Source organism: Suillus paluster (genome assembly GCF_016628075.1).
Source record: "Suillus paluster strain FC165 chromosome Unknown EDB91scaffold_14, whole genome shotgun sequence".
NCBI classification, from domain to species: Eukaryota; Fungi; Basidiomycota; class Agaricomycetes; order Boletales; family Suillaceae; genus Suillus; species Suillus paluster.
Window position 1 is genome coordinate 666,152 of NW_024537574.1, and position 23,214 is coordinate 689,365.

At 48.6% G+C, this 23,214-nt stretch overlaps 8 protein-coding genes across 8 annotated transcripts; 5 read left to right on the plus strand and 3 right to left on the minus strand.

Annotated features, from left to right (window-relative positions):
* Positions 1 to 321: 321 nt before the first annotated feature.
* Positions 322 to 2,211, minus strand: EDB91DRAFT_152912 (membrane dipeptidase-domain-containing protein). Its single transcript, XM_041326250.1, has 10 exons — positions 1,947 to 2,211; positions 1,881 to 1,893; positions 1,706 to 1,829; positions 1,586 to 1,657; positions 1,476 to 1,530; positions 1,339 to 1,421; positions 915 to 1,290; positions 767 to 867; positions 638 to 716; positions 322 to 587 (listed from the first exon to the last, which is right to left on the minus strand). Exons 1-10 carry the CDS (start codon positions 2,181 to 2,183, stop codon positions 405 to 407), a joined length of 1,323 nt encoding a protein of 440 aa, XP_041179491.1. The 5' UTR covers positions 2,184 to 2,211; the 3' UTR covers positions 322 to 404.
* A 509-nt stretch (positions 2,212 to 2,720) lies between these two features.
* On the plus strand, positions 2,721 to 4,839 carry EDB91DRAFT_1121414 (uncharacterized protein). The gene is made up of 10 exons (XM_041318230.1): positions 2,721 to 3,085; positions 3,134 to 3,244; positions 3,300 to 3,306; positions 3,360 to 3,419; positions 3,476 to 3,650; positions 3,708 to 3,731; positions 3,788 to 3,841; positions 3,906 to 3,930; positions 3,989 to 4,308; positions 4,365 to 4,839. The coding sequence occupies exons 2-10, from the start codon at positions 3,184 to 3,186 to the stop codon at positions 4,584 to 4,586; spliced, it is 948 nt and encodes a 315-aa protein (XP_041179492.1). The 5' UTR covers positions 2,721 to 3,085; positions 3,134 to 3,183; the 3' UTR covers positions 4,587 to 4,839.
* A 213-nt stretch (positions 4,840 to 5,052) lies between these two features.
* Positions 5,053 to 10,608, plus strand: EDB91DRAFT_1236376 (uncharacterized protein; the record flags this gene model as incomplete). Its single annotated transcript, XM_041321449.1, has 17 exons — positions 5,053 to 5,146; positions 5,202 to 5,299; positions 5,351 to 5,493; positions 5,540 to 5,759; positions 5,810 to 6,015; positions 6,062 to 6,266; positions 6,313 to 6,378; positions 6,442 to 6,987; positions 7,013 to 7,087; positions 7,221 to 7,326; positions 7,374 to 7,509; positions 7,562 to 7,655; positions 7,707 to 8,868; positions 8,922 to 9,178; positions 9,227 to 9,616; positions 9,667 to 9,742; positions 9,797 to 10,608. The coding sequence occupies 17 exons, from the start codon at positions 5,053 to 5,055 to the stop codon at positions 10,606 to 10,608; spliced, it is 4,686 nt and encodes a 1,561-aa protein (XP_041179493.1).
* A 93-nt stretch (positions 10,609 to 10,701) lies between these two features.
* EDB91DRAFT_153173 (uncharacterized protein) lies at positions 10,702 to 12,012 on the minus strand. Its single transcript, XM_041326251.1, has 4 exons — positions 11,599 to 12,012; positions 11,366 to 11,545; positions 11,247 to 11,314; positions 10,702 to 11,197 (listed from the first exon to the last, which is right to left on the minus strand). The coding sequence occupies exons 1-4, from the start codon at positions 11,929 to 11,931 to the stop codon at positions 10,795 to 10,797; spliced, it is 984 nt and encodes a 327-aa protein (XP_041179494.1). The 5' UTR covers positions 11,932 to 12,012; the 3' UTR covers positions 10,702 to 10,794.
* A 457-nt stretch (positions 12,013 to 12,469) lies between these two features.
* Positions 12,470 to 15,002, plus strand: EDB91DRAFT_153317 (MFS general substrate transporter). The gene is made up of 9 exons (XM_041326253.1): positions 12,470 to 12,958; positions 13,011 to 13,041; positions 13,094 to 13,201; positions 13,255 to 13,368; positions 13,423 to 13,620; positions 13,669 to 13,819; positions 13,870 to 14,019; positions 14,071 to 14,286; positions 14,337 to 15,002. Exons 1-9 carry the CDS (start codon positions 12,698 to 12,700, stop codon positions 14,758 to 14,760), a joined length of 1,653 nt encoding a protein of 550 aa, XP_041179495.1. The 5' UTR covers positions 12,470 to 12,697; the 3' UTR covers positions 14,761 to 15,002.
* Positions 15,003 to 15,531: 529 nt separating this feature from the next.
* EDB91DRAFT_1121450 (uncharacterized protein) lies at positions 15,532 to 17,009 on the minus strand. The gene is made up of 7 exons (XM_041318231.1): positions 16,854 to 17,009; positions 16,733 to 16,772; positions 16,572 to 16,601; positions 16,296 to 16,518; positions 16,150 to 16,248; positions 15,981 to 16,096; positions 15,532 to 15,927 (listed from the first exon to the last, which is right to left on the minus strand). The coding sequence occupies exons 1-6, from the start codon at positions 16,898 to 16,900 to the stop codon at positions 15,990 to 15,992; spliced, it is 546 nt and encodes a 181-aa protein (XP_041179496.1). The 5' UTR covers positions 16,901 to 17,009; the 3' UTR covers positions 15,532 to 15,927; positions 15,981 to 15,989.
* A 3,506-nt stretch (positions 17,010 to 20,515) lies between these two features.
* EDB91DRAFT_1121484 (uncharacterized protein) lies at positions 20,516 to 21,448 on the plus strand. Its single transcript, XM_041318232.1, has 5 exons — positions 20,516 to 20,536; positions 20,591 to 20,950; positions 20,985 to 21,075; positions 21,240 to 21,371; positions 21,426 to 21,448. The coding sequence occupies exons 2-4, from the start codon at positions 20,610 to 20,612 to the stop codon at positions 21,369 to 21,371; spliced, it is 564 nt and encodes a 187-aa protein (XP_041179497.1). The 5' UTR covers positions 20,516 to 20,536; positions 20,591 to 20,609; the 3' UTR covers positions 21,426 to 21,448.
* Positions 21,449 to 21,938: 490 nt separating this feature from the next.
* On the plus strand, positions 21,939 to 22,709 carry EDB91DRAFT_1080433 (uncharacterized protein; the record flags this gene model as incomplete). Its single annotated transcript, XM_041315230.1, has 5 exons — positions 21,939 to 21,990; positions 22,043 to 22,146; positions 22,272 to 22,306; positions 22,490 to 22,512; positions 22,555 to 22,709. The coding sequence occupies 5 exons, from the start codon at positions 21,939 to 21,941 to the stop codon at positions 22,707 to 22,709; spliced, it is 369 nt and encodes a 122-aa protein (XP_041179498.1).
* Positions 22,710 to 23,214: the final 505 nt, after the last annotated feature.

Genomic DNA, 23,214 nt, shown 5'->3' on the forward strand with positions numbered 1-23,214 from the left:
TATCGCACAGTACTTGTGTTCGCGGCTCCGAGTCTCGCAGATTCTACCACGATCTCTGTCACGCTGGATGCGATCGGCAGTCATGATGCCGTTATCGGCATCAGTAACTCCTCTTGCATCTCCTGCTGACCTCGTCCTCGTTGATCAGGAGCTCATTCCGCTTACCTCGTGGAAGTTATGCAGAGGTATTTGTGATACGGCCAAACGGAGTGATTGGGGCGATCGTCCGTAGTGCACATGAGGCTTTATTGCTCCGAAGTATTTTTGGACATGTGAGCAAAAAATAAATAGCCCCCACCGTACCATACTTAGTATATTGCAGAATAAAAGATAGCAAATTACAGTCGCAACTGAAACACGTCTGGATAGCAATGTAGATAAACGTACCACACCTCCTGAACATATCAGAGCTCTCTCAGAACGGGCAAGTCTTCTCTCTTGTCGTATACGTCATATTTGGGCAAGGTTCCTGCGGCCTGCAAGTCTTTCGCCACTTTCTCTGCACCCTCAAACACCCGGAGGAAATTGCCCCCAGTGAGCCCAGCTAGGTCCAGCTTGCTCCATCCGCGTCGATACAATTCGGCAATCTTAGAACAGTCAGTCATCCCTCGAGTTGAAGTGGTAAGATGTCACGTACAAGAGCAGGATACTTTGAAACGTCCTCGAGTCCCTTTGGAGTGACAGAAATCCCATCATAGTCGCTCCCGATGCCAACGCTGAGATAACCATCAGATCAGCGGCCAATCAGGTATCGATCATAACTCACTGCTTGACTCCAGCAACTTTTGCAATGTGCTCAATGTGATCAGCGACAGCTTCAATATCAGCCTCACCATCGTCAGCGACAAATGGGCCATTGAAGTTAACCTGTACAAGCATTAAAAAAACAGAAATTTGGTTATTTCTCGACAGACCATAACAACGGCATCTCTTTGCCCTTCGCCGAAACCGACGAGGCTAAGTACTTCGTCAGGCACATTACGAGCTACATTGTGGATGGCCCTGGCAGACGAATGGGACCAGATGACTGGCGCCTTAGAGTGCAGGAGGGCCTGCGTTGCGGTCATGTCAGAGGTATGAGATAGATCGACAAGCATTCCAAGTCTGTTCATCTCTTCCACGAGCTTGAAGCCAAGAGGGCTTAGACCGTAATGCCGTGGGGCACTGGGTTGCAACATCCCGCAGGAGTCGGCGAAAGCGTTGTGACAAGTGTGAGTAAGAGTAACGTAGCGAACCCCGAGCTCGTAGTACTGGCGGAGGACAGCGATAGAGTTCCCGAGTTGATGGGCACTGATGTGAATTTAGGGGAATGAAAAATCCCAGTAAATTGGCGCTCACCCCTCAACACCTAGGATGCTCGCAATTTTGCGGTTTGTGATTGCTAATTTTATGTCACTTGAGCTGACAGCGTACGCAAAATCCTGCGCCAGACACCGATTATCACTACTGGTGTGAAAAGGGGGGATGCAACTCACGTGCGGGTACTTCGATATCAGGCCCTTTGCAACGTCAATTTGCTCGAGGGTGTCTCTATCGTTACGTGCGGTCAGCGAGATACATTGAGTTCAACAATAAACATCCAGACCGGACACGCCAGGAGGCTTTCAAGAAATCAGCGCCCTCATCTTCAGGGCTTGCACAACTAACATATACAGACCTTGAGCAGAGTCAGCTTAGGGTAGAATGCGGAGATACAGGTATAGACCAAAAGAATCCTCCAACTTTCCCTTCTCTCAGACGCGGAATGTCGACATGCATGGGCATTTGGCTGTCGAGAGGGACATCTGTAACGTTGTTGCGCCAGCCAAAGCGAGCAACCATAGGAAGATCTCAAGTCGGATTGTAAGGGCATAGACAAGTCATATTCGAAGGGAACATACCAATGTGCCCATCCTGTGGGTTCTGTCAGCGACAGATCAGCGGAATATACGGGTCAAGAGGCGTACAATGACAGGAGCAATGTTAAGCAAACGTTGTGCTGCAAGCTCGGGATCCCGGGGCAACTTTCCTGACAGTCCAAAATCACTTATGAAGCCTGGGTCGACAAGTGCGACGACCACAGCAACGATGAACAGAACAGCGAGGGCAGACCAGACGATTATGCGGTTGCGAAGTATGTGAGGGTCTTGCCGTACCGTCTCGTATTCGGCGCTTGGAATTAAAGGTTCGTTTTCGCTGCTCATCGTCGTCGAAACCAACAACGGACAGAAGTCGCTCCTATACGGTATACCGTGATCACATGACATGCTAATACGACCGATGGCTAAATATAGTATTCATGCCAGCCTCATGGCCCCCCGTTCCTTTTGCTCACACTTGCCAAGTACACGTTGAGTAGTTCCTTGTTGCTACAACCTAACGTCCGTGCTCTTCGCCAACAGGATTTTTCACATTCTAGGAGGTTTCATTAGTATGTACCGATTTGTCACATTCAAGTACATGACACCCGAACCAGCTTCCACATGTCACATTGTCGTTTACAGAATTCCGAGGCCGCAATTAGCCTTACTGCATGTCTCAACACGGTCTCAATCCTCGACTCTGTCATTTGAAAGCTCATGTGTGATCACCGATTACCGTGACCAGTGTCAGCTTATGTGTACACCATTGGGAGGATTCGGGCGACCCTCGACAAGGTCGCCTTGCGCACGCAAGTGCACCTCTGGATTTTAGACTATCCCGTGCAGCCCGCGGAGCATGAAACCGAAGAGGACAGGAAGCACCAACTTGTTGCATGTTCCCTCCTGTCCTCTTCGTGTTTACCCCACTTCAAACCTCGGCTCGGGAATACTTGGCCAATCAGAAGACCTATAAATGTTTGTACAACTTGTTTCATATCTGGGGTCGCAGATATCGCTTGGTGTTGGCAACTTCTTCCTTTGGACTTCCCATGGAGCCCTGGTGGCAGGTGTTCACGCTGTCATGGACGACGTGAAGATTTCACGTACTATATTCCCATTATCGTTGCCGCGCCCATGATCTGCATCAAACATCACCGAATCGCCACGAGGGCTGATGTTTCTTACTCGTAACTAACCGTCGACTGATTGCTTGACATTTACTTGACATGTTCCTCCGTTGATAGGTCCTGAATTATCAACGCTTAGCAAAACGTGACTCACCTATATTTTAGGCACCCTTCGAATATGATTCAGTCAGTCCCTCAATTTTATTCTATCAAGGATGTACGAGTCTCTGGCTCAGATGTATATCGCTGGTATCTGGCTGGAAGCGATCTTGTATGGTACGTATCAGAGGCATTTGCATTGCGTTCGCTAACACACTCACTTCTTATTCAGGTATCAAGTGCGCTCTGCCATGGCACTTGGGGTTGTTTCTGTTTCTGATCGACGTTTTAGTTGTGTACTATTCTGCGTTTGTCTTTTCATCGTGCTGGCCCACGATGGAGCATCTCGAAAGTGAGTGGAAGCCTACATCTTCTCCAACGAAGGCATGACTATGGAATAATGTCTAGAACGCTCTTGTTGTCAAGCATCGTCCAATTTTCGCTGGCCACAGCACATGTCATGATAAGCTTGCTGGAGTTGATGGCTGCTTTCACAACTTCAACCAGCGCTGCTAATCAGTACTTCACCAACCCCGGTGGCAACCAACTGTTCGTCAGTGGCTTCTTTGTATATGTCGTTAATGTCGGTGGCGAAGTGTCAACATTTCCAATGTCGTGTGACTGATGGCTATCCCCCTAGACATTTGCTCAAGAGCTACTCCTAGTGGGTTTCCCGATCCAAGCTCAATCGCAACATGGAGATGAACATTTACCTTTCAGATATGGAGATTATACATTATTTGGGATCGAAATTTCAAGATTTGTATCATCCCAGTACGCTGACATTGTCTTTTTTACCACCTCTGCAACATGAATGTTGATGACCTTTACTCCATAGCTCATTATCTGGATGCTTCATTGCAGTAAGCTACATAGATGTTTAAGTCAAGGAGCTATCGGTGGTGACATCCTACGTTTCAGGTGTAGCATCGATCGCGGTGTCTGGCTTTATACCTGCAACAGCCACAGCGCTCTCGCGCGATGTCCATTCATACGGACTTGCCGGGTGGGGTCTCGAGACTGGTGTCAATTTTCTTGCATCAGGCGGCATAGCCTATCGTTTATGGCACGCAGGACGCCGTACGGCCATTCTCACTGGACGACCCAACTATAAGGCTAGCTTTCTCATCGTCATTGAATGCGGGGCTCTGATCACCACATGCACCGCGATCATGTTTGCCCTCTACGCATCAAACAAACCAGAAGGACTCGTTGGGGTCGGAGCAGCTACTCAAATTGCGGTGGGTTCAAAGTAAGCCACCCATGACGTGTCGTTTGATTTTTTTTCTCTCCATAGACTATTTCGCCATTACTAATCATAGCACGGGTGGGTTTTGCTGCATCCAAGAGAAAGACACCTCCGTCGGCGGCTACATTTTCTACCTTTCCGAATTCCTTGCCAGTTAATGCTTCCAGATCAATGGATACATATGGGGATTACCCACTGGATGATATTTCTGTAGCTGGGGGAAGTGAATCGAGGGACAGGACAGATACAAAGATAGTGATTGCAGCTTGAGTTGTGAATTGAGTATCAATCATGGTTTTCTGGTCTTACATTAGGTTTTCGATCGCAGATATCAGCAGAAAATACATAATAAAGTCTCGAGGGTAATCCCCTACGACATCGAGATTCGTGAGGTAGCTGCAGGATCCAAATTCCTTGGAAAGAGCGCATGCACTTGTCCTCATGTCGAGTCTATCGGCATGAGTTAAGAGGTAATCCAACTAGCAAGAGGCCTTGACCGGTCTGCGCCAGCTCGAGCTCGAACGTGGTTTGTATCACGACAAACCATCCGAGTCTGGATTTCAGATGTTAACGTGTTCTGATCACGTGCAGAGATTTTGGCAGAAGCGCTGGCAGCCCTAATGCATCTGAGGCTGCACAATGCAGCCGTGACCTCCCTCGTTTACTATTTCCACTCGTCCAGCATGTCCATACAGTGTCATTAATTGTACTTTTCACCAATCGAGATACCCTAAATATGAAGCACGATAAGCGCGAACAAGAGCCATCACCTATATATGAGTCTCAACCTCCGCCCTGGCTGCCTAAGTCCCACAGGACTGCTGATGTTGGTGAGGCCCTGCACCTACGTATCGAACCCTGATTATCCTCATGCATCTCTTCTAGGATACCCTGGCTTTCATCCGCCACGCCCAGGACAGGATGAGGATGTATTGTCTGACAAACATATAAAGGATGGCTTCTTATTACCGCTTCCCGTGTCTGTAAGTCTGAGGTTCACCAATCCCAAGTTTTAAATGGCTGATGATGATCAGGATGAGTACCAAAGTGCTGCAGTTACGTTCCTTCAGCAGGACGCTAAAGGAGGCCGCATGTTCGACCAGAGCATGCTCACAGACCTCGAGCATCTCATGAATGATATCTTTACTCGAAAGGCAGACTGTGCTGCTGCTATACAGTAAGCTCATTATCTTGGCGTTGAACTTCGTCCAACATTTTCGCAGGTTATCAGCATTCAAGATTCCTTCTCGAGTCACCATGAGTGATACCAAGCGACAGACATGGTTCGCCGAACTCGCAAATCCCGACGTGCCATTAAATAAACTCGGGAAAAGCGTGCCACATGGCGCAAAAGGACACGACCTACTTGACCTTCTTCATACCAACAACGTTGCTATACCCCGTGCGGTCTGGTTTCTTCGAGTGTTCGGTGCCAATGAGACTGTAAGTGCTGATGTGGTATATCTCAAACTGCGTGATTAATATGATACAAGGCTGGTCTGAGAAATAAACCGTCTTACAATCCTACTCAGTACAGCATAGATTGGGCGATAGTAGTAACCAGCTATATCAAGAAACAGCTTGCCGACATTGCTCTGCCGAGTGCCCCTAGACCCGGAATGAATATCAAGCAAACATTTAAAGGCGTCCTCTCTGACGCAGAAAGCCGGGACCGATGGGTTTCTCGTTTCACGTACTGGTACAGTGTTTGATTCGACCGTTCAAGCATTCGCTAACAAAGTCAGTCTGAAACTACTGCGGCCGTTCTATGATGAAGGCCTCGTAGATCATCGCACTTTCCTTACATGGCTTGTGGTCCAGATGGCGGCCTGCAATCTTGCCCAAGCAGGATTTGTAGCACATCTGGCTGATGAGTATCTCGACGGAGTTCTGGAAAAGCGCCCATTTGCAAAGCCCCTTTTAGACGCGTGCATTGCAAAATTGAACGAAGTAAGTTTTATGGCTGTATGCCTCCACCCGTTATTGACCATTACAGGTCAGGACGACTTCTGCTCAGGGTCACCTCAACAAGCTTGAAGAAATTTTGAAGTCTCTGATTCAGGTATACATCACGCTCTGCTTTTAAGCGCTATATAACACATAAATGATCCTCATTCAAAACCAGCGCATTTGCATGACCCTTCCGGACACATTGGTTTCTCCCAGTACATGGCTAGCGCATTCATCGCTCTTGTGTTCTGTACTTGCGGATGCCGCTGGTGATGAACCTAGTGACTGTCGACGACGTGATTTTCAGCAATTGATATCGGATAATCTAATGGATATTCAGCGTCGCAACGACGCCATGTTATTTCGCAACCTGCCACCGCGAAAACTCGAGCGCCTTGGGTCTTTGGTTGTTGATATCCAAATTCTAAACTCGATCTGCAGCACCACGGACATGTCTAGTATATCGTTTTTCTCTTCTCAAATTCCTGATTACACATCAAGCTCGAACTTTGTCGACAAACTGGACACTTTGTTAACGTGGGCTGTGACACCATTGCAGTATGGCTCACATCGACCTTACGCGGCTGTGACCCTGCTCCAAGCATATCACGAACGCAACGCGCGCCGTGAACTATCTTCAGCTACACTTCACGACCACCTTTTTGATTGGCTCGACTCCAAACCTGTCGCTAGGGAGGCTGGAAATCTCAGGGCAATAGCAGTTCTGTTTCGGGAAATTAGTTAAGGGTGGGCTCTTTGATTACGCAGCTTATGTGCAGAGGCTCGTCGCAAGAGGCGAACAAGGACTCTGTTTTAACGAGGTATATTGTGTGCCATATTAACGTTGTTCTCTAACCCATAATGTTCTTCAGCCTATTGAGATGGCTTCCCCGCATCGCAATTTCCTTCGCTGGATACCGCTACACAACGCGACATCATCTCTTTCAAATTCAGCGAAAAGTCATTGTCTACGGTGCGCGTGCACGCCAGACCCCTGAAGATGTCTGCGAACGCGAGATGCGCAGAGAAATCCGTGCAATCTTGCCACTTGTATTTGGTGGTAGGACTAATGTTTTAATTTGGTTCCACATTGCTAATGAAGCATAGGCGATGCCCTTCCGCCTTCGGTTTCTATGTCATCTCTCCGAACGAGCTGTCCTACTGTGCTCGACGCACCATGTTTTGAGCAAGTGCGAACGTTTAAACAGTGGCTGCTGCCGAATTTTTACAAATTCGCTTCAAGGTGTGCAAGGCCAACCCCTCCCTCGCATTGGCTGGTTTGACGGAGTGCGCAGATCGGAATCATTAGATGAGATCAGTGCTCTGAAAACATACAGCACAGCTGTCGAAATATTCAGGTACACTCACAGCTACGGCTCCTTGCTGGAGGTGTGTGTTCTGCTCCCTTCAAATTTTGAACTATTGACAGCTCTTGTGCAGCTGAGTCTCTCGGTCTTGTCCCAGACATCCCACGCAGAATTACTGACCGCCGTCGGGGAAGTGTTCCATCGCTTTGCAACTATATGGACGGCGATGAATGTCACTGGAAGTATCACTTCCGCACTTTATTCCGCTCATTTGCTTTGGCGAACGCGAGGGGGGAAAACCAGATCTCTCCTGACCTTGGTTATTGAGATGGACGATGGACGCCATCTAGATCCAACGGCCAGAACACAGGTGGAGAACGACATCGCGGCGTTCACACACGCGCTGGCTCCTAAGACAGACCATCCAGAGGTCGTCCCATCATTCATGCCCGAAATTTTACTTTTAGCTGAAGATTCCAAGCTGGACGCTCCATCAATTCTCGCAAATAGCCTCTGGTACAAATATCGCACGTCCGGAGACTGGGCTTGGAAAGTCTGGGACAACACTGTTGCTTCGTTACGCCAAGTTCCCGTCATGAGTGAGGACCATGAGCGGCGTCATACGTATGCACTCCGCTATGGTCAGTTTCTCCTCAATGTCGACCACCACCTTCCTGGCGGCATCGACAATGATGTGCTCCAATGGTTTCTTGGTACTGGAAAGAGTGAAGTGTTAGGATTGACGCCCGAAACGTGGGATGTGCTTAAAGTCGTCCTTCTCTTCCTATGCGTCCACGGAGCGCTATCAACAACTACATTGCTTCAAGGACTAGTCTACCCTGCCTGGCAGCTGGGAGCTGATGCAGGCCCACTCTACCAACTACAGAACGCGGAGACATTTATTCAGGCAGCCAGCAAACTTTTTGACGCACTTGTGCTTCAGGAGGAGTGTTTCATTAGCCCGATCATCCCACAAGAGCTCCTTGATGCACAACGGATCCACACTTGGAGACAGGACGCCTTCCGGGAACCTCATTTCACTCTTCTGGCCAGCAATATACCGACTTTGGTGCTCCTGGAACACAATGGTGTAGTTTCAGATGACCTTCGCGGATTTGCGCGAGACCTTCGCCTGCGGACGTGCGAGAATCGCGACATCAGACAATCATGTTACCGCAATCTCGATGCTGTCCGCAGGGGCTTCGAACATCCAATTCAGTCGGGAATGGTCGCAGAAACGCTTTGTGAACCGCTTGTCAACGCATTGAAATTGATTCTGAGCGAATCTAACGAAGGTGCGTGAAACCCGCGGTATGGAATGAACCTCGAGATTCACGATCAACTGAAGATACAGATGTCAACTCGTTCTTAAGCACTGGGATATCATCCGTTCTGAGTCCGTGCACACTCGCAGCGACTGCAGTTCAGCTGCAGTTTGGGCTGAGGCAACTTGGACGGGCGCTTGCTTGTGATTCGACAAAACAGGGTGCAAGTGCATCACTCGACAAAATGACATCCTTGATCTTCCACCACTCGATGGCCTCAGAAGAAGCATACTTCATCGCGGAGATGGCAAGGGGCGTCGATGGACCGGTGGCGATTAAAGTAAGTGAGTTTGTGCTCGGATTGACACACACTGAAAACGATGAGTAGTTCATAAATAACGGTTTCAAGAGTATCGTTGACATTCTTAATCAAGCCCCTGCTCCTTCTACTCCCGAATCATTACTGGTGCGAGTTGGTCGTGCAGGTGAGGTGCTTCGCGTACTATCACACGTCTCAGAGCCACTGCGAGAGGAAGGAGCTGGGCTGGATCTTGACATTTCAACGCAAGAGCGGCTTGCGAAGACCATTCTGGAGTTGCTTCAAATCGCCATGGTGACATTCTCCAAAGCGACTGGACAGTCTCTGCACATCGTCACTGAAGCTGTCATATTTTTGGCTCGTCTCCTTCAATTTGACCTCGGTTTCCCCGGGATATGGACGACACATTTTCGAGAAACATGTGAGAAGATGGCGCCAATTCTCTTTGACCTCGTCGTAGTATGTAAAGCCGTATTCCGTGTGCGAGCTCTGAGATAACGCAATTGCAGATTCATGCATGCGGCCCTGCACACGATGCTGTCGCGTTTGTGCTTCTTCTTGATACTTTGTATTTCCTCATAGATGGTATGCTCACATGCAGTCGCGGTGTTCTGCCCCGTTTAATCGCACTTCTCATAGATCTTTCCCTGCACTCAAAAACGTCATCGCCAGACCCGTTCAAGTATTACCCCACAAAACTTCAATCACCTCATCTCCACTCCCTCCCTGGCTCACATCGTGCCCGGCTTCTGACTCTCTTCCCGCATCTACGACCGAACGCAGTTGTCGAAGACCTTGCCCATGCTCATCGAGACAGCACAGGCCACCTCGTTTATGGCGCACCCGTTCAAAACCGCCCATGGGAATGGATTGAGAACCTTGGCGGAGACGACAAAGACGACGGCATAATACGAAACACTGCCTCGCTGTCGCTCGAACTGTTCGGAGCGAAGGCCACGGGCGATCGTCTGATCGGCTCTGTGCAGGATGAAGAGTGTCGCATACCATCGAGACTGGAAGGTGTCTTCGAGGACAAACTAACGGCTGAGAGCGTCTTCCGTCGTGATTGGCGCGAAACTCGATTTCAGGCACACTCTGATGTCCGTGCTGGGGAACGAGGGGTAGGAGAGGACATCAACGAGCTGGGCAACTTGCCTACTTTTGGAGTGCAGAAGCCGGGGTCTAGAAGGGTGTCGCCTGCTTCGTCCGTGCGTTCTCGGGGATCGGTTAGCTCGGCACGTCGTAGTCCCGGGTTGCTCTCGGGTAATAGAACTTCCGTTTCTACGAGGGAAGGCACTGGGGAGAGTGGGATTGGTTCTGGCCCAGCGGGAGGGCAGAAACGAAAGGCTTCGGTTTCTGTGGATGATGACGACGAGGTCGAAATAATAGAGGGGCCGGTTCGAGCAAACCCGAAGAAACTCAAAGTGAAGTCGAAACCAAAGAAAAAGTAGTTGCCTATATATGTTCCCAACTCATCTTGAATTTGCGTCAGCATGTTGTCTTGTTTGCTTTGTCTGGTATAATAATGCCTATAGCGAAGTGCTGTACCATAGTTTAGTTTACAATATACATATGTATGATAAAAGTTACAATAACGTAGGACGTTGGGGTAGCGGTCAAGTACAACAATGATTTGATTATCGAGAGAAAAAACCATCAAATGGACCCATCTGCTGCCCGCGGCCAGAAGTAGAAGACCATTCGCGCTGAGTGTCCGGTTGTCCAAGGACACTCCCGACGACGGAAACGATGTCCTTGATTGCATAATTTACGACTGGTTTCCCCGTGACCTCCTTCCGACAACCCGGACAAGTATACTCTGGTTGCTGTTGCCGGAAATTGTTGAACGTTGCGTGTAGTTGTGTCCGAAGCTGAAGCGAGATATATGGAGCAAGAGTCTGAAGAAAATGGGGGAAATTTGGAGGCACGGGATCACGGTCCATGATGTAAGTGGGATGGGCGCGAATATATTTGGTGAGCGTTTCGTCGAACCAGCTCTTTAAGCACCTCTCGCAATAAGAGTGTCCGCAGTCAAGGAGCCTGGGGCAAGCAATTGGTCGATGGAAAGCGACCGAAAATGGGAACTTACAGGTATGGAGAGTACATCAAATGTGCGCATATATCGCAAGATACCATGTCCTCTAACTTGGTAGCATCCTGCACGGGACAACTGAGAGATCACGAGGAAAGGCAGAAAAGAGCTCGTACAATAGTGCCTTTCGATTGCAAGGTAGAAAGTTTCTGCTGCTGCAATTCGATCTCCCGACGTCCGGCATCAATTTCTTGGTATTTTTCGGCAAGCTCTTGACTTTGTTCTTTGAGCTGCTTCCTCGAATGGTCAAGTTTTAGGCGATGGTCAGCAAGCTGCCGCTCTAGGTGCTCGTTTGTCTAACCTCGTCCCATCAGTGGCTAAATTGAAATTCCTAATTGCGGAGACGTACATGCTTCAACTTTGCGATCTCCCGCTGCGAAGCTGAGCTTTCGGATCCGTTTGCCTTCACTTTGGGAAGGACCGGCCCTTCATCGGATGAGGATGACGATATCTCCAAGACCTCACTCGTCGAAACGAGTTTCTTGGAAGGCTTCCTTTTAGATCTTGATGATGCACCGGCTTTGCTTGGTCGGGTATTCTCATCATCCGAAGACAAAACAATGACTTCAGCTACAGTAGCCACGATTGGTCTTGGCTTCGAGCGAGGTCGTGTAGGTGATGTATATGGTTCGTTGGCGCGTGGGCGAGAACGCTGTTGGCTTGACGAGCGAGTAGCAGGCATTCTGAAGTCTAGAAAGGGAAATGAAGGACGTAGGAAGGTACGTGAACCGGTTATACGTTGTAGAAGAGCTATGGTTAGAGTTAAGGAGTAAAACGACCGGAATGATTTTGGGATCACGCCTGCCACGTGACTTTAATCGTGATGGCATAGATGGCCAAATATAGAATCCATTGTGCGCGTGATCGTCGGTGTACAAAACATCAATGCATCGAAGCAAGGACTGTCTTCCTTCTGACCTCATTCTCTTCATTCTTTCACGGTTTGACTACCAAACGTGTCAAGGCTTCCTTCAGCGTTTAGATACGAGGCAACACCGTGGCCGCATCTCGAGTGCTGTGACCGTCAATTACTTGTAGGTAGGTACATAGTATTTGCAACTCAATGTCGAACGTGGAAAGATTTCTAACATTCCTGCTGGCACTGTAATCTCCACTATAGCTTATCCATTGATCCCTCAAATCGCCGATTTCATTCCATGAAGAATTCAAAGTATAACAAACCAATTCAATGATGATTATCAATGTTCGTCAAACCGATACCGGCGGAGCTTATAGTAAGCTTTCCAACGTGGCAGAATCAAGGAACTCTCGCGTCTAATCCCTCCGCGCTGAGTCCGCGGCTACTTGTGCAGTATGTTTATGCCGCGGCCGCAGGGCTGCTTCTTTATAAAGGGGGAGCACATGGTCTAGGATAATGAACCTCTCCAACTGGCTGTTGCACTCCACTTTTAATCTTCAGTGCTCCTCTAAACGCATATAAACTCTGGATGGAGTCATCACTTGCTAGCGGATCATCCAAAGTTACTAATTGGGATCCCGAACCTGTTGTCCGGCGTCCCACTCTTTCTAATGCGCACAGATATACTCTGCTTTTGATCTTCTGCATTACGCAGTTTCTATACACACTCACTAACTCAGCATTATTCTCCGCCCTCCCTTCCCTTGTCCGGAAGTTTGACTTCACCCAAAGTCAGTCAGTTTGGATCATCAGCGCATACCAATTGTCTTTTGCATCTTTTCTCCTTATGGTGAGTTTTTTTTGTAGATCGGTTGATATATATATTTATCATAGATTTACAGAGCGGAAAAATTAGCGATATTTACAATCCTAGTCAGTTCACTTCAGGGTGTCCTCGCAAGCGTCGAACTAACTTTTCACGAAGAATACACCTTTATAACGGGAAAATTGATCCTTGGGATAATCTCCATCGGCCTTGGTTTTGTCTCCGATGGTATCTTGTTCCTTGCACTGAGAGCCCTAAGTGGAATTGGTTGCGTTCTTTTGTTCCAGTCACAAGCTTGAAGACTCATTTAATAATTGTAGCCGCGTCGCTCACCGTACCATCGGCTCTAGCATTGGTCATCGGGCTCTTCCCGGAGCCTAGGCATCAAGCGGTGGCTATTGCAGCACTTGGAGCTTGGGCAGCAATTGGCCTCGGTGAGCAACCTCTGCCACGCAACGCGATTTTAATATTCACGATGGATATTTTAGTACTGGGTCTAATTACCGGTGCCCTTTTTGTTGAATATGTTAGCGCGAGCTGGGTATTTTGGTTTGTGTCGATAGTGGTTATACCATCTACGCTCGTTTCTGCGATACTTATTCCTCCACAAACAAAACCGGCGGTCCGAAAGAGCGGTATCACCAAATTCAAGAGTCTTGATGTCACCGGAATATCCATTCTTACAGGTCAGTCATTTTAGGTCATTTTTATCACACTAACGAGCACATGGTCAGCTGCTATTATACTCTTCATATTCGCTGTCACATCGGGATCGACTGCGGGCTGGGGATCAGCCATGACACTCGCACCTTTGATCATCTCCTTCGCCATGATTTCTGGATTCTTTTACTGGGAGACCCTCCTCCCAACTGAATACGCCGCCGTGTATGTCTACTTGAATTTTCAAAGTTTCCCTGGTTTAGACTGATTCACAGACCGTCTTCCACATGGTTTATTCCGAATTTTTCTGTTTTGTTCGGAACGGCTCTCCTGCCATATTTCTGGTGGGCGAATGTCTTCACCACGTATGTGTCCCTGTGGCAAGACATTTATCAATGGAGCCCCATGTCCTCTGCTGTGCGCATGTGAGTAAGGACCGGTACAATGATGATCTGACGACGCTAACGTTCTTTAAGGCTTCCAATAGGCATCACTGCCTTTCTCTTCAGTTTCGCTAATAGGTGGACGGGGGTCATCAGTGCCAAGTGGTTGATACTTCTTGGAGCAGTGATGATGATGGCGGCACTCATGTTATTTGCCTTTGCCGACGGACCTGACAAGTACTGGCCACTGGTGTTCCCCGGCTTCATCGTTGGTTCTGCTGGCGCAATGTTAATCCACATGTCTGCAAAGTATGTGTCAATCTTATTCTCAGAACATTCGTATCTCATCAATCACGCAGCATCGCAATATTCCGAGCCACGCCCCCCTCCATAGCGGGCACCGTGGGCGCCATGTTCAATTGCGGCCTGCAACTCGGCTCTGCTATTGGGTTGGCCGCCGTCAGCTCCATCCAGGCGAGTCTGCAACAGAAAGATGGAGGCCCTTCGAATTATGAAGGCCAGTCTGCTGGCTTTTGGTTCATGCTGGCGTGCATCTGTGTTGCTGCACTGGCTGTTCTAGTCTTCTATCGTGTGGACGTGGCCCCGGAAGTCGTGTCATTGGTGCTGTTGCCTATCGGCGTGAAGCAGGACGCGGCGGCATTGCAAGGGGAGTTGGTTCCTTGGCCTGCGGAGGAAGTGAAGGTGGATCTGTCGAATGCGATGTCAGAAGACGTACCGATTGGTCTGTGCTTCTCTGGTGGAGCAGTGGTGGAAAAGAAGTGAGGGGGTACTAAATGACAGGCAGGAGCATCTGTTTTTCGGATTGCCAGGCTGTGCAGAATGTATTGATAGGTTCGAGATGAAGCATGAAGGAATTTAGACCCACGTGCAAAGGCACTCGGTCTAATGTGTCAATTGCTTTCAAGTTTATTAGTACAATATAGAGGTCGTAATGTAGAACTCCGATTCCCTCCGTAGAAACCTTTGAAATAGTGTGTTGAGTTCATATTCGCAAACCCTGATGTCCACGACACCTATCCGAAAAATGCCTTACCCAAACATCTCCATCAGTAAACCGGTGAGACTCAGATATTAGTAGATTTTGTAGTATTTTGTAAGCCCAATCATTGGTTTATTACGTCATGTATAGGAAAGAGCATTTCGGCGTACAAAATATGGGAATATCGGTGGCTCACCGGTTTACTGATGCTCTGTGTTCGGGGAGACCAGTATGGGCAAGCTTCCAAGTCAACCGCGAATCCGAGTCGTCGACACAAATTTGTGGTCATGCCAAATCTATGATACAGTCAGTTTGCACAGGTCTGAGCAAGATCGCCTGGGGAACCGTGATGTGTTCATGAGCCTGTTGTGTACAGCAGAGTCAGAGATAAGCTATCTCGTGGCAGGATTGGATATTTGCCTTGTATACCGCGATACCCGCCGTTCCGGAATAGGGTAAACACTCCTCAGATTGGATATACGCAGTGTTAATGCGAGAGACATACCTGAAGTTCATTTGCATCTGAAGACCGATCACTAAAAGCGTAGATTTCGGCCGATAACTGGGAACGTTTTCAGAATTCAGAAGGTGCACGCGGGTTCCTTAATACGATACAACCCCAGCTCAGTCAAACCGCCAACGCGGAGTCTACATCTTGAAGAAAGTAACGGCATGGATTACCCCAGGGACCTCGAATCGAATACTTGCCAGGTGAGCAGCATAAGTAACGATGGATAGTGTTTCATGACCCTGAGGACAAGGACATAGGAATGGATATATCTGTACATACAAATACAAACTGAATTGTGGTTGAATTCAGACTAAAATGAGACTGAGAAGGGACACACAGACGTGTGAGCCTCGAACAAGCAGGGTGTAGATATGGAAGAGGAGATCGGGCATGAAACGCATAATATGATATCGATGTCCGAGGGAACATATGTTAAAAGCTGGTAGTACATGTTTCAGCTTATTTGGACGATCAGGAAGCGAATGTACGTGCCAGAGATGGTCAATAGCCACGACCGTAACCACCTGGATTGCCATTTCCACCTTGCTGACCATAAGCTTGCTGACCACTGTAGCCAGTCGGAGCGAAACCGCCTGCATAGCCTCCGCCTTAGAAGTTGTATTAAGAATGAAAAGACACATTAAGGTGACGTAATGCTCACTTGGGTAGCCGCCATAGCCACCTTGACCATAGCCTGCCTGACCTCCAGCAAAACCGCCCTGGCCTCCATAGGCAGGTTGCTGGCCGTAACCACCACCACCTAGAAGCATGTTCAGCACCCTTACTACATCTGCAGAGGCTACGAACCAGAATAGCTGCCGCCGCCGCCGCCATAACCTGTGAATGCAGCTCCACCGCTGGCTCCGGTTCCCGAGCTGCGAGGATTAGCGAGATTTACTTTGATCCTCCTGCCGTCAAGCTCCTGCTCATTCATGTTGGCAATAGCATGGTTTGCTTCCTCAGTCGACCCATAGGTGACAAAGCCAAAACCTCGGGAACGGCCAGTGTCACGGTCACGCATGACGATAGACTGAACGGATCAACTCAATTAAAAAGATTAACTCGGTAAGATAACTCGCGCACATCAAGCACTGGTCCATATCCGCTGAAAGCCTATATTGTGCAACGGTCCCAGAAACAAAAACGCGTAAGAAGATGCATCTCGAGAACAATTTCAGACGAAGATGACATAGCGAAGCAGCCCAAATCAACATGCCCGCCCGTCACAATGGTATATAACTGACATTGCGCAACGTGTCATCAGTGGTGTTCCAACTCAAATTGCTACATGGAGAAAACAAGGAAGGCAACGAATCAGTTTTGCTCTCCTCCGTCGCGAGACGAAGTCAGACAATGTAGACTGACCCAACGTAGATTTTTGCACTTGATTGTGATGGTTGAATTGAAGACATAGTGAGGGAGATCACTGGTAATACAATATAGTCTTGAAACCTGTTACACGAGACCTGAACGAAACGGAGACCAAAATACAGAGCAACGGGACGTGGAGGTTTGAATGAGAGCTTGAACGGAATTGGGATTCATCGACGATTGCCCTTATATTCGAGCCCCTTTATTTCAAACTCCGGTCTGAACTCTAACGACTTACTCTAGAACAATTTCCTTTTTCAGCTTGTAATGATCGAGCTACCTCCGCGCTCCTAATTAAGAACACCACAAAGAATCAACTTTATCCTTGGCAAATGGTATGTTTTTTCTCTCACGACATATGGACACAAGCAGATGCTAGTTTAAAACGATTGTCAGAATCGGATTTCATCATCAACGCGAACAAAAGGAGCTATGCTTATCTGCATTCGTTCAATCATTGAATCAGTCCAAGACGGAGACTGCCATTGTTCTTATCGGAGGTGCTTTTGGACGCCGGTAATCTGTTATTTTTTTTTGACCTTGACAAGCCCGACGGGTTGCGTATCTCCTATCCTGCGTTCATGTAGGGAGACACAAGACGCGAACCTGCCGGACGACGGCGCAACTTGACGGGCTGCTCGCGCGCACGCGCTTGCTAATGGCGGTATTCTCCGAGTAGAATGATTCCGCGGCGTTGAGGAGGACTTGCAGAGACGGTTATGAACAGAAACACTCGACAGAAATGTCGAATTGATAGGTGCAACGGGTATTCGTCGGTAGCAAGACCCGATCCATCATCAGCCGATGGGTGCATATATGGGTCTCGTGGACGGAGGTTCCGAATTCGCCTGAGTACCTGACAGCGTCAACTTGCGGGACAAACAAAAAATTTGAGGGTCAATTTCAATTTCAAATCAACGTACTGACTTTCAACAGATCGCCGACTTGGCACTTGATTCTCCCGCCTCCCACGCACGGGTTATACCGTTTCATATCTCGCTGGATGACCGTCTTGGGATCCTCAATTGTTCCGTTTCAGACTCGAATAGGAGCTGCGCCCGTCAGCAGTTGTTCTCCATGATCATGGTCTCTCATGGTCTGCACTTTTTTTTTGTCTGGGGTCAGTACAGTGCTTACAGCCTTGGTTACCCAGGTCGCGGCCTTTTCCCAATGGGAGGGAGGCTTTCCTTTGGAGCGCTTCCACGGCATCTACCGCAGTGTTGTGTGCCTGGCATGAGCGCTGGGTCATGCGTGGGTGAGAAATGCAACAATAAACGTCTTTACTTGCGTTTTCGTGTTCTTGGCTTGTACCTTTACTCTTTTGTTTTTCTCCACAAAAACAGGGGCGCGACGTGAGCAACCGATTAGAATGTGGACATATTAAAACTGCTGCTGGATTTCATATGTGCGTCTGCTCCATGTACGCGTGTCATTCTGTCAGGCAAGGAGTCAACTGCCGTTCGGCGGGTGTCACGACAATGCTCAAGTTGCCGCCTCCTATCAGCCAAGTACATGTCTTTGGCATATACGTCCCGAATGCGCTTCAACAAAAGGCGGAAGAAGATAAGAAACAGCCCAATATATGTAGGCCAACGTGTGTCATCCCTAATCGCATCATGTCACTTCGAGCGTTCTATCAATTTGTTAACCATGGTTATCCAGGACCTCACCGCTTCAACTGCTGGATTAACGTAATAGACAAAGGTAAAGCTGGGGCAAAACCTCCCACGAGGGCTTTTTGTTCAGAGGCATGTCTGCAAAGCAGCCAACGATTATCCTGGCTCGCAAGCGGACGCCACATCTTGGACCCTACTGGTAGCGCGAGCGTCAAAGCCACCGTAATGTCATGATCAGGGGAAATTTCATTTACGCCAGATCGGCGACCACCGGATGCAGTCCCACGCCTGGTTGATGCCTACATAGACAGATCAATCGAAGGTGCAGAGGGCTGCAGGGGCGCAAGAGCTCGAAATATTAGACTATGAGAGTTTCGGTACCAGCGACCATCCAGCTGTCCCAGTGTCCGTATTTAAAATTCAACACCTCGCGCAATCTTTTGATTTCCAGTGGTACCCTGCGCCATTGGACGTCGCCAACCAACGTTTGCGCCCACATAGATCAGCTATTCACAGCGATGATAGCCAGAGTAGCGCAGCGTGCGCATCGGTCCCTTCTATGAAAATAAATTGATTGACCACCCCGCGCACTTTTTGTGAGGGACCGGTGATCGTTTAGCAAAATCACAGCGAAGATAGTAACTAATGATCTATTCTGGCCACGTTGATATGTCCAACTTTCTAAACCTTATATATGGATTTAGAGAAAAGTGAGTCCAGGGGCTGTTGTTCTGACAACATCCAACATCGTCCTAGGAGGAGGGGATCTGATTCTAGCTCCTGACCCGCTTCTCGGCGTGATTTGAGAGATAAGTGCCACGGCCATCAAGTCAAGGACTTAATCTGGCTTCCATCCCACGCCGAATATCACAAGGGTCAGTATACAAGAGTATACCACGGTCCCCGCAGGATCACAAGTCGAGGGGCTGATATGACGGATCATGACTCATCAGCAAACCTGATCCATTGAACTTTGAGTGTGCGAATACGCTCTGAGTCATGGAATGTGAAGTTCACCGTAATGAAGATACTTAGACGCGTGATGGTCGGGAAAGGCCCAACTAAGGAAGTGGTTGCGAGAAGGTCACCATTTGAGTCCTCCCGGTTTTTCATTTAGTGCACGCCAATAACTTTGATTGAATTGCACACGTGCAATGGTGGGTCAATACGAAGGTGCTTGCCGCGGCTTGTAGTATCCGAAGGTCATCTATCGCACCTCCAAATGTCACATTTTGCATCCTTGAAGCCGCTCGGAGTACTCACCGAATTTCCACCCCAGTTGACGCTCTGATATTACTTCAAGTTGGGCACTGTATGCGTACTCGACCGATGGCCCAGTCCGAATCAGCAAGATTGGCAAAGAAGCCGATGGAATGTGGAGAGGTCGATTTCGCACAAGTCGGGGGGATGATGCGTATGTAGCTATAGGTAGGTAGGAGGGACGGGTCCTTAACCTTACTAGGGGGAGACATGATCCACGTGAATCAACAATGAAGGCAAGTCAGTGATCTGTACAACACTACGAACGTGAATCGTGATAACTCCCGAAGACACGGTCTCCATATACGACCCTGAACCAAATGAAGATGACTGTAGTGGAAACCACAACTTGAAGACGGAGTCATGGTCTAAGCTTCGCACCGAATCCCAAAAAGGCAAGTCCAGATCACTCACCCACATCTACAGGTGGTTTGTGAAGGACAATGAACTCGAGGTTTGGTCCACCACAGGTGGCTTTATGCTGTGGATGGTTTGCTGCTACTTCAATGACCGAGCATTTGCGTCCTCCTTGACTTCCAATTTATTTTCCCCCCGTACTTACTCTTGATTACTCTCCAAAACACTCAAGAGAACACTTCTCTCGTCATGACTGTCGTTCGATGCTGAAAATCAGAACCCAACGCACCATGCACCTTCCACCATCTCAGACACGAAGGGCAAGGGCAAGGGTGATGAATGCAATATTTTTATCCCCTACGTTGAAAAATCCGCAAATATATTGGGCGGGTACCCTTTCGAAAAAGTCCCTTCGCCAGCATGCCACGTATTGTGGGATGCACAAGGTGAATATGTCGCCACTCCCGCTACTGCTGCCCCCATCGATCCGCTTCTCATAGACATTGAAGCGCCTCTCATGAAGCTTACCAATTCCCCTCCACCCCATCTCGCCGACGGCCCCATGTGGTGCGCACAGATGGTCGGCAATGAGGATGACTATTACATTCACCTCGCCGACAAACTTGAGCTTGCAAAAATCGAGGACGCTGATGCGCTGGCTGAAGTCAGGATTGCAAGAGTCGAGCTCATGTCTGAGATGGGTCAGACCCAAGATGTCTTGGACCAAGCGACCATTGTCGCGGGGAAGGATTTTGTGCAGAAGATGACGAGGACGGTCCAGTGGCTGATGGAGACTGGCGATTGGGACTTGGACGAGGAGAGTGAAGAGCAGGAGCAGTATGTGGGCGATGGGAATTCGTGCGACGGCGATGACGAGCGTGAAGAGGGGGAGCAAGACTGAGGAATGTGGATATTGGAGCGGGGAGGACTACGAGTGTGAAGATTACCAGCAATACGAGGAACACGAGTGGAGCGGCGGTTCTGTGGAAGAGTACCAGTCAGACATAGAAGATGAGTGGTACAGCCGCCCCCTCGCGGACCCGTTTTGGGGCCCCACAACGTGAGTGATCCATGCATGTGATTCGATTGTGAATCATGATACTTATTGTCAATTGAAGTGTCCACGAACCATCGGTGTTATTTACAGTCGGAACAGTTGTTGCAAGATGCAGAAGATGCAGAAGACGAGTTTCGGAGTGGCAGTGCTGGGGAGGGTGAAGAGTACCCGCAGGCCATGGAAGGTGATGCATTAAGTCTGAGGGGCTTGAAACGGGTTTAGGATCCCAAAACGTGAGTGATCTGCTGAGCCTCGAACGTGAATCGTGATACTTACTGTCAAGTGAAGACTATTTATGCCGTCGGTATGATACTAGTATGGCTTCCTGTAAGGCTGTTCCAGTACACAACAAACTCGGCGACAGTATCGGTCTTGCGTCGGGCCTGTTGGGCCTGCCACTCATTAATATCATAGGTTACGCGTTGTCGCCGAGCCAGAAATGGGCTTGAAATTTTTGTTAGAAAATGTTATCTCAAGACCTAAAACAAGGGAAAGTAAAACTTACAGCATCAGCAAGGTTTGAGCAGGCGACACAATAGAGCTACCTATATTAGTGAGTTGTGTGGTTCCAGTATACGGGAACTCGGCGACAGCACCGGTCCTGCGTTGGGCTTGTTGAACCTGCCACTCAATATCAAATGTACGGTGTGTCGCCGAGCCTGAATTGATGGAAACAGCAGGTGCGACATAAGAGATAAGGAGAGTCGAAGGATGACTTTTGACAACGTGGAATGTCAGAAAAGTCGCATAGCACTGAGGTAATGCGCCACACACTTTATCCTGGCCACCATGCGTAGCAATCACCTATACGTTATCAGTGCGACCACGACGCTGTCGTGCAGTGCGTTAGTGAGGCCCTGTCAATTTCAGGGCACCGGTCTAATGGTCGACAGACGAGCAAGATGGCAAAATAGGCTGGCATCAAGTCCGACGTATTGGCCTGTACACGAGCATATCTGCATCAGGCTGTAAGTTGGAGGAGAAAAGCTGGTTGATCGTTAGTCTTTCGGGTACGGAGTTGGAATGACGATCGGTGAAGATCCGAAGCACGATTGAAAAGAGGAGTGGAGTGGGATGTAAACTTCTGAAGAGGTGCAGTGATGAACGGATGGACTTGGCTAGCCATGGAAGAAGGAAGACGTACTTGTATTGATGAGGTACGTACGCAGCATAAAGATTAGAACGATGGGATCATCAACTGATAATAATCACTAAAGGAAGACTAAGTAAAGAACCTACAGGAAAAGGTGAAGCAAGTCGATTAGATAGCGGTGCAAGCAGCCACGCGTTAGGGTGACTGACTGATAAAGCTGGCCGTGCTTTGTATGCCGCCGAACTAGATCGACGGGGAAACGTGAAATTAGTATGTGAGGGATATTGAGAGAGATTACTAATTTCACGACAGCGAATAAGCACTCGTCAGCAGAGACTGCTGTTGCACGCGCAGTCTGGGAGAAATCTGAAGTAGGCGTTCGGGAGATCGGAAGACGAAGAAGCCGGGGACAGAAAATGTGCCAGACCCGCCGTGCTGAGATCGGTTCCGAGATGCGGAGAGAATGAACTTCGACCGCGAAGACAAACCAGACCTGGGCCAACGTGTGGCTTACAAAGCCCTATGTTTGCGACGGCTCGCATTCGGCCGCGGAAAGAGGAAAGAGACACCTCTTCGGGTGTAAATGCTATTGGAATACTGTTGTAAGTAGAAGTCTAAGAGACGAGTCTCAGCGTTGATGAAAGAACCGCTATGACATTGAATAGTACCTAAGAGACGAGTCTAGAGACAAAATAACATGAGTGAGAGACGGCGTGCAAAGTGAACGAGAACTATACCTCAGCGTTGATGAAAGAACCGCTGAGGTACAAACAGTGCGATACAACGAGTTTAAAAGCTATACTAAAGAGTCCGTGATGGCGAATAAAAGAAAGGAATACTAAGAAACATGATGTCGATGTTGAACTTCCAACAAATACTGCATGAAGATCGATGATGAGCTAAAGGTTTATATAGTAGGTAATCATATAAGAATACTATGCGCTGTGCATAGGCTACCGAATCTTATGTTCA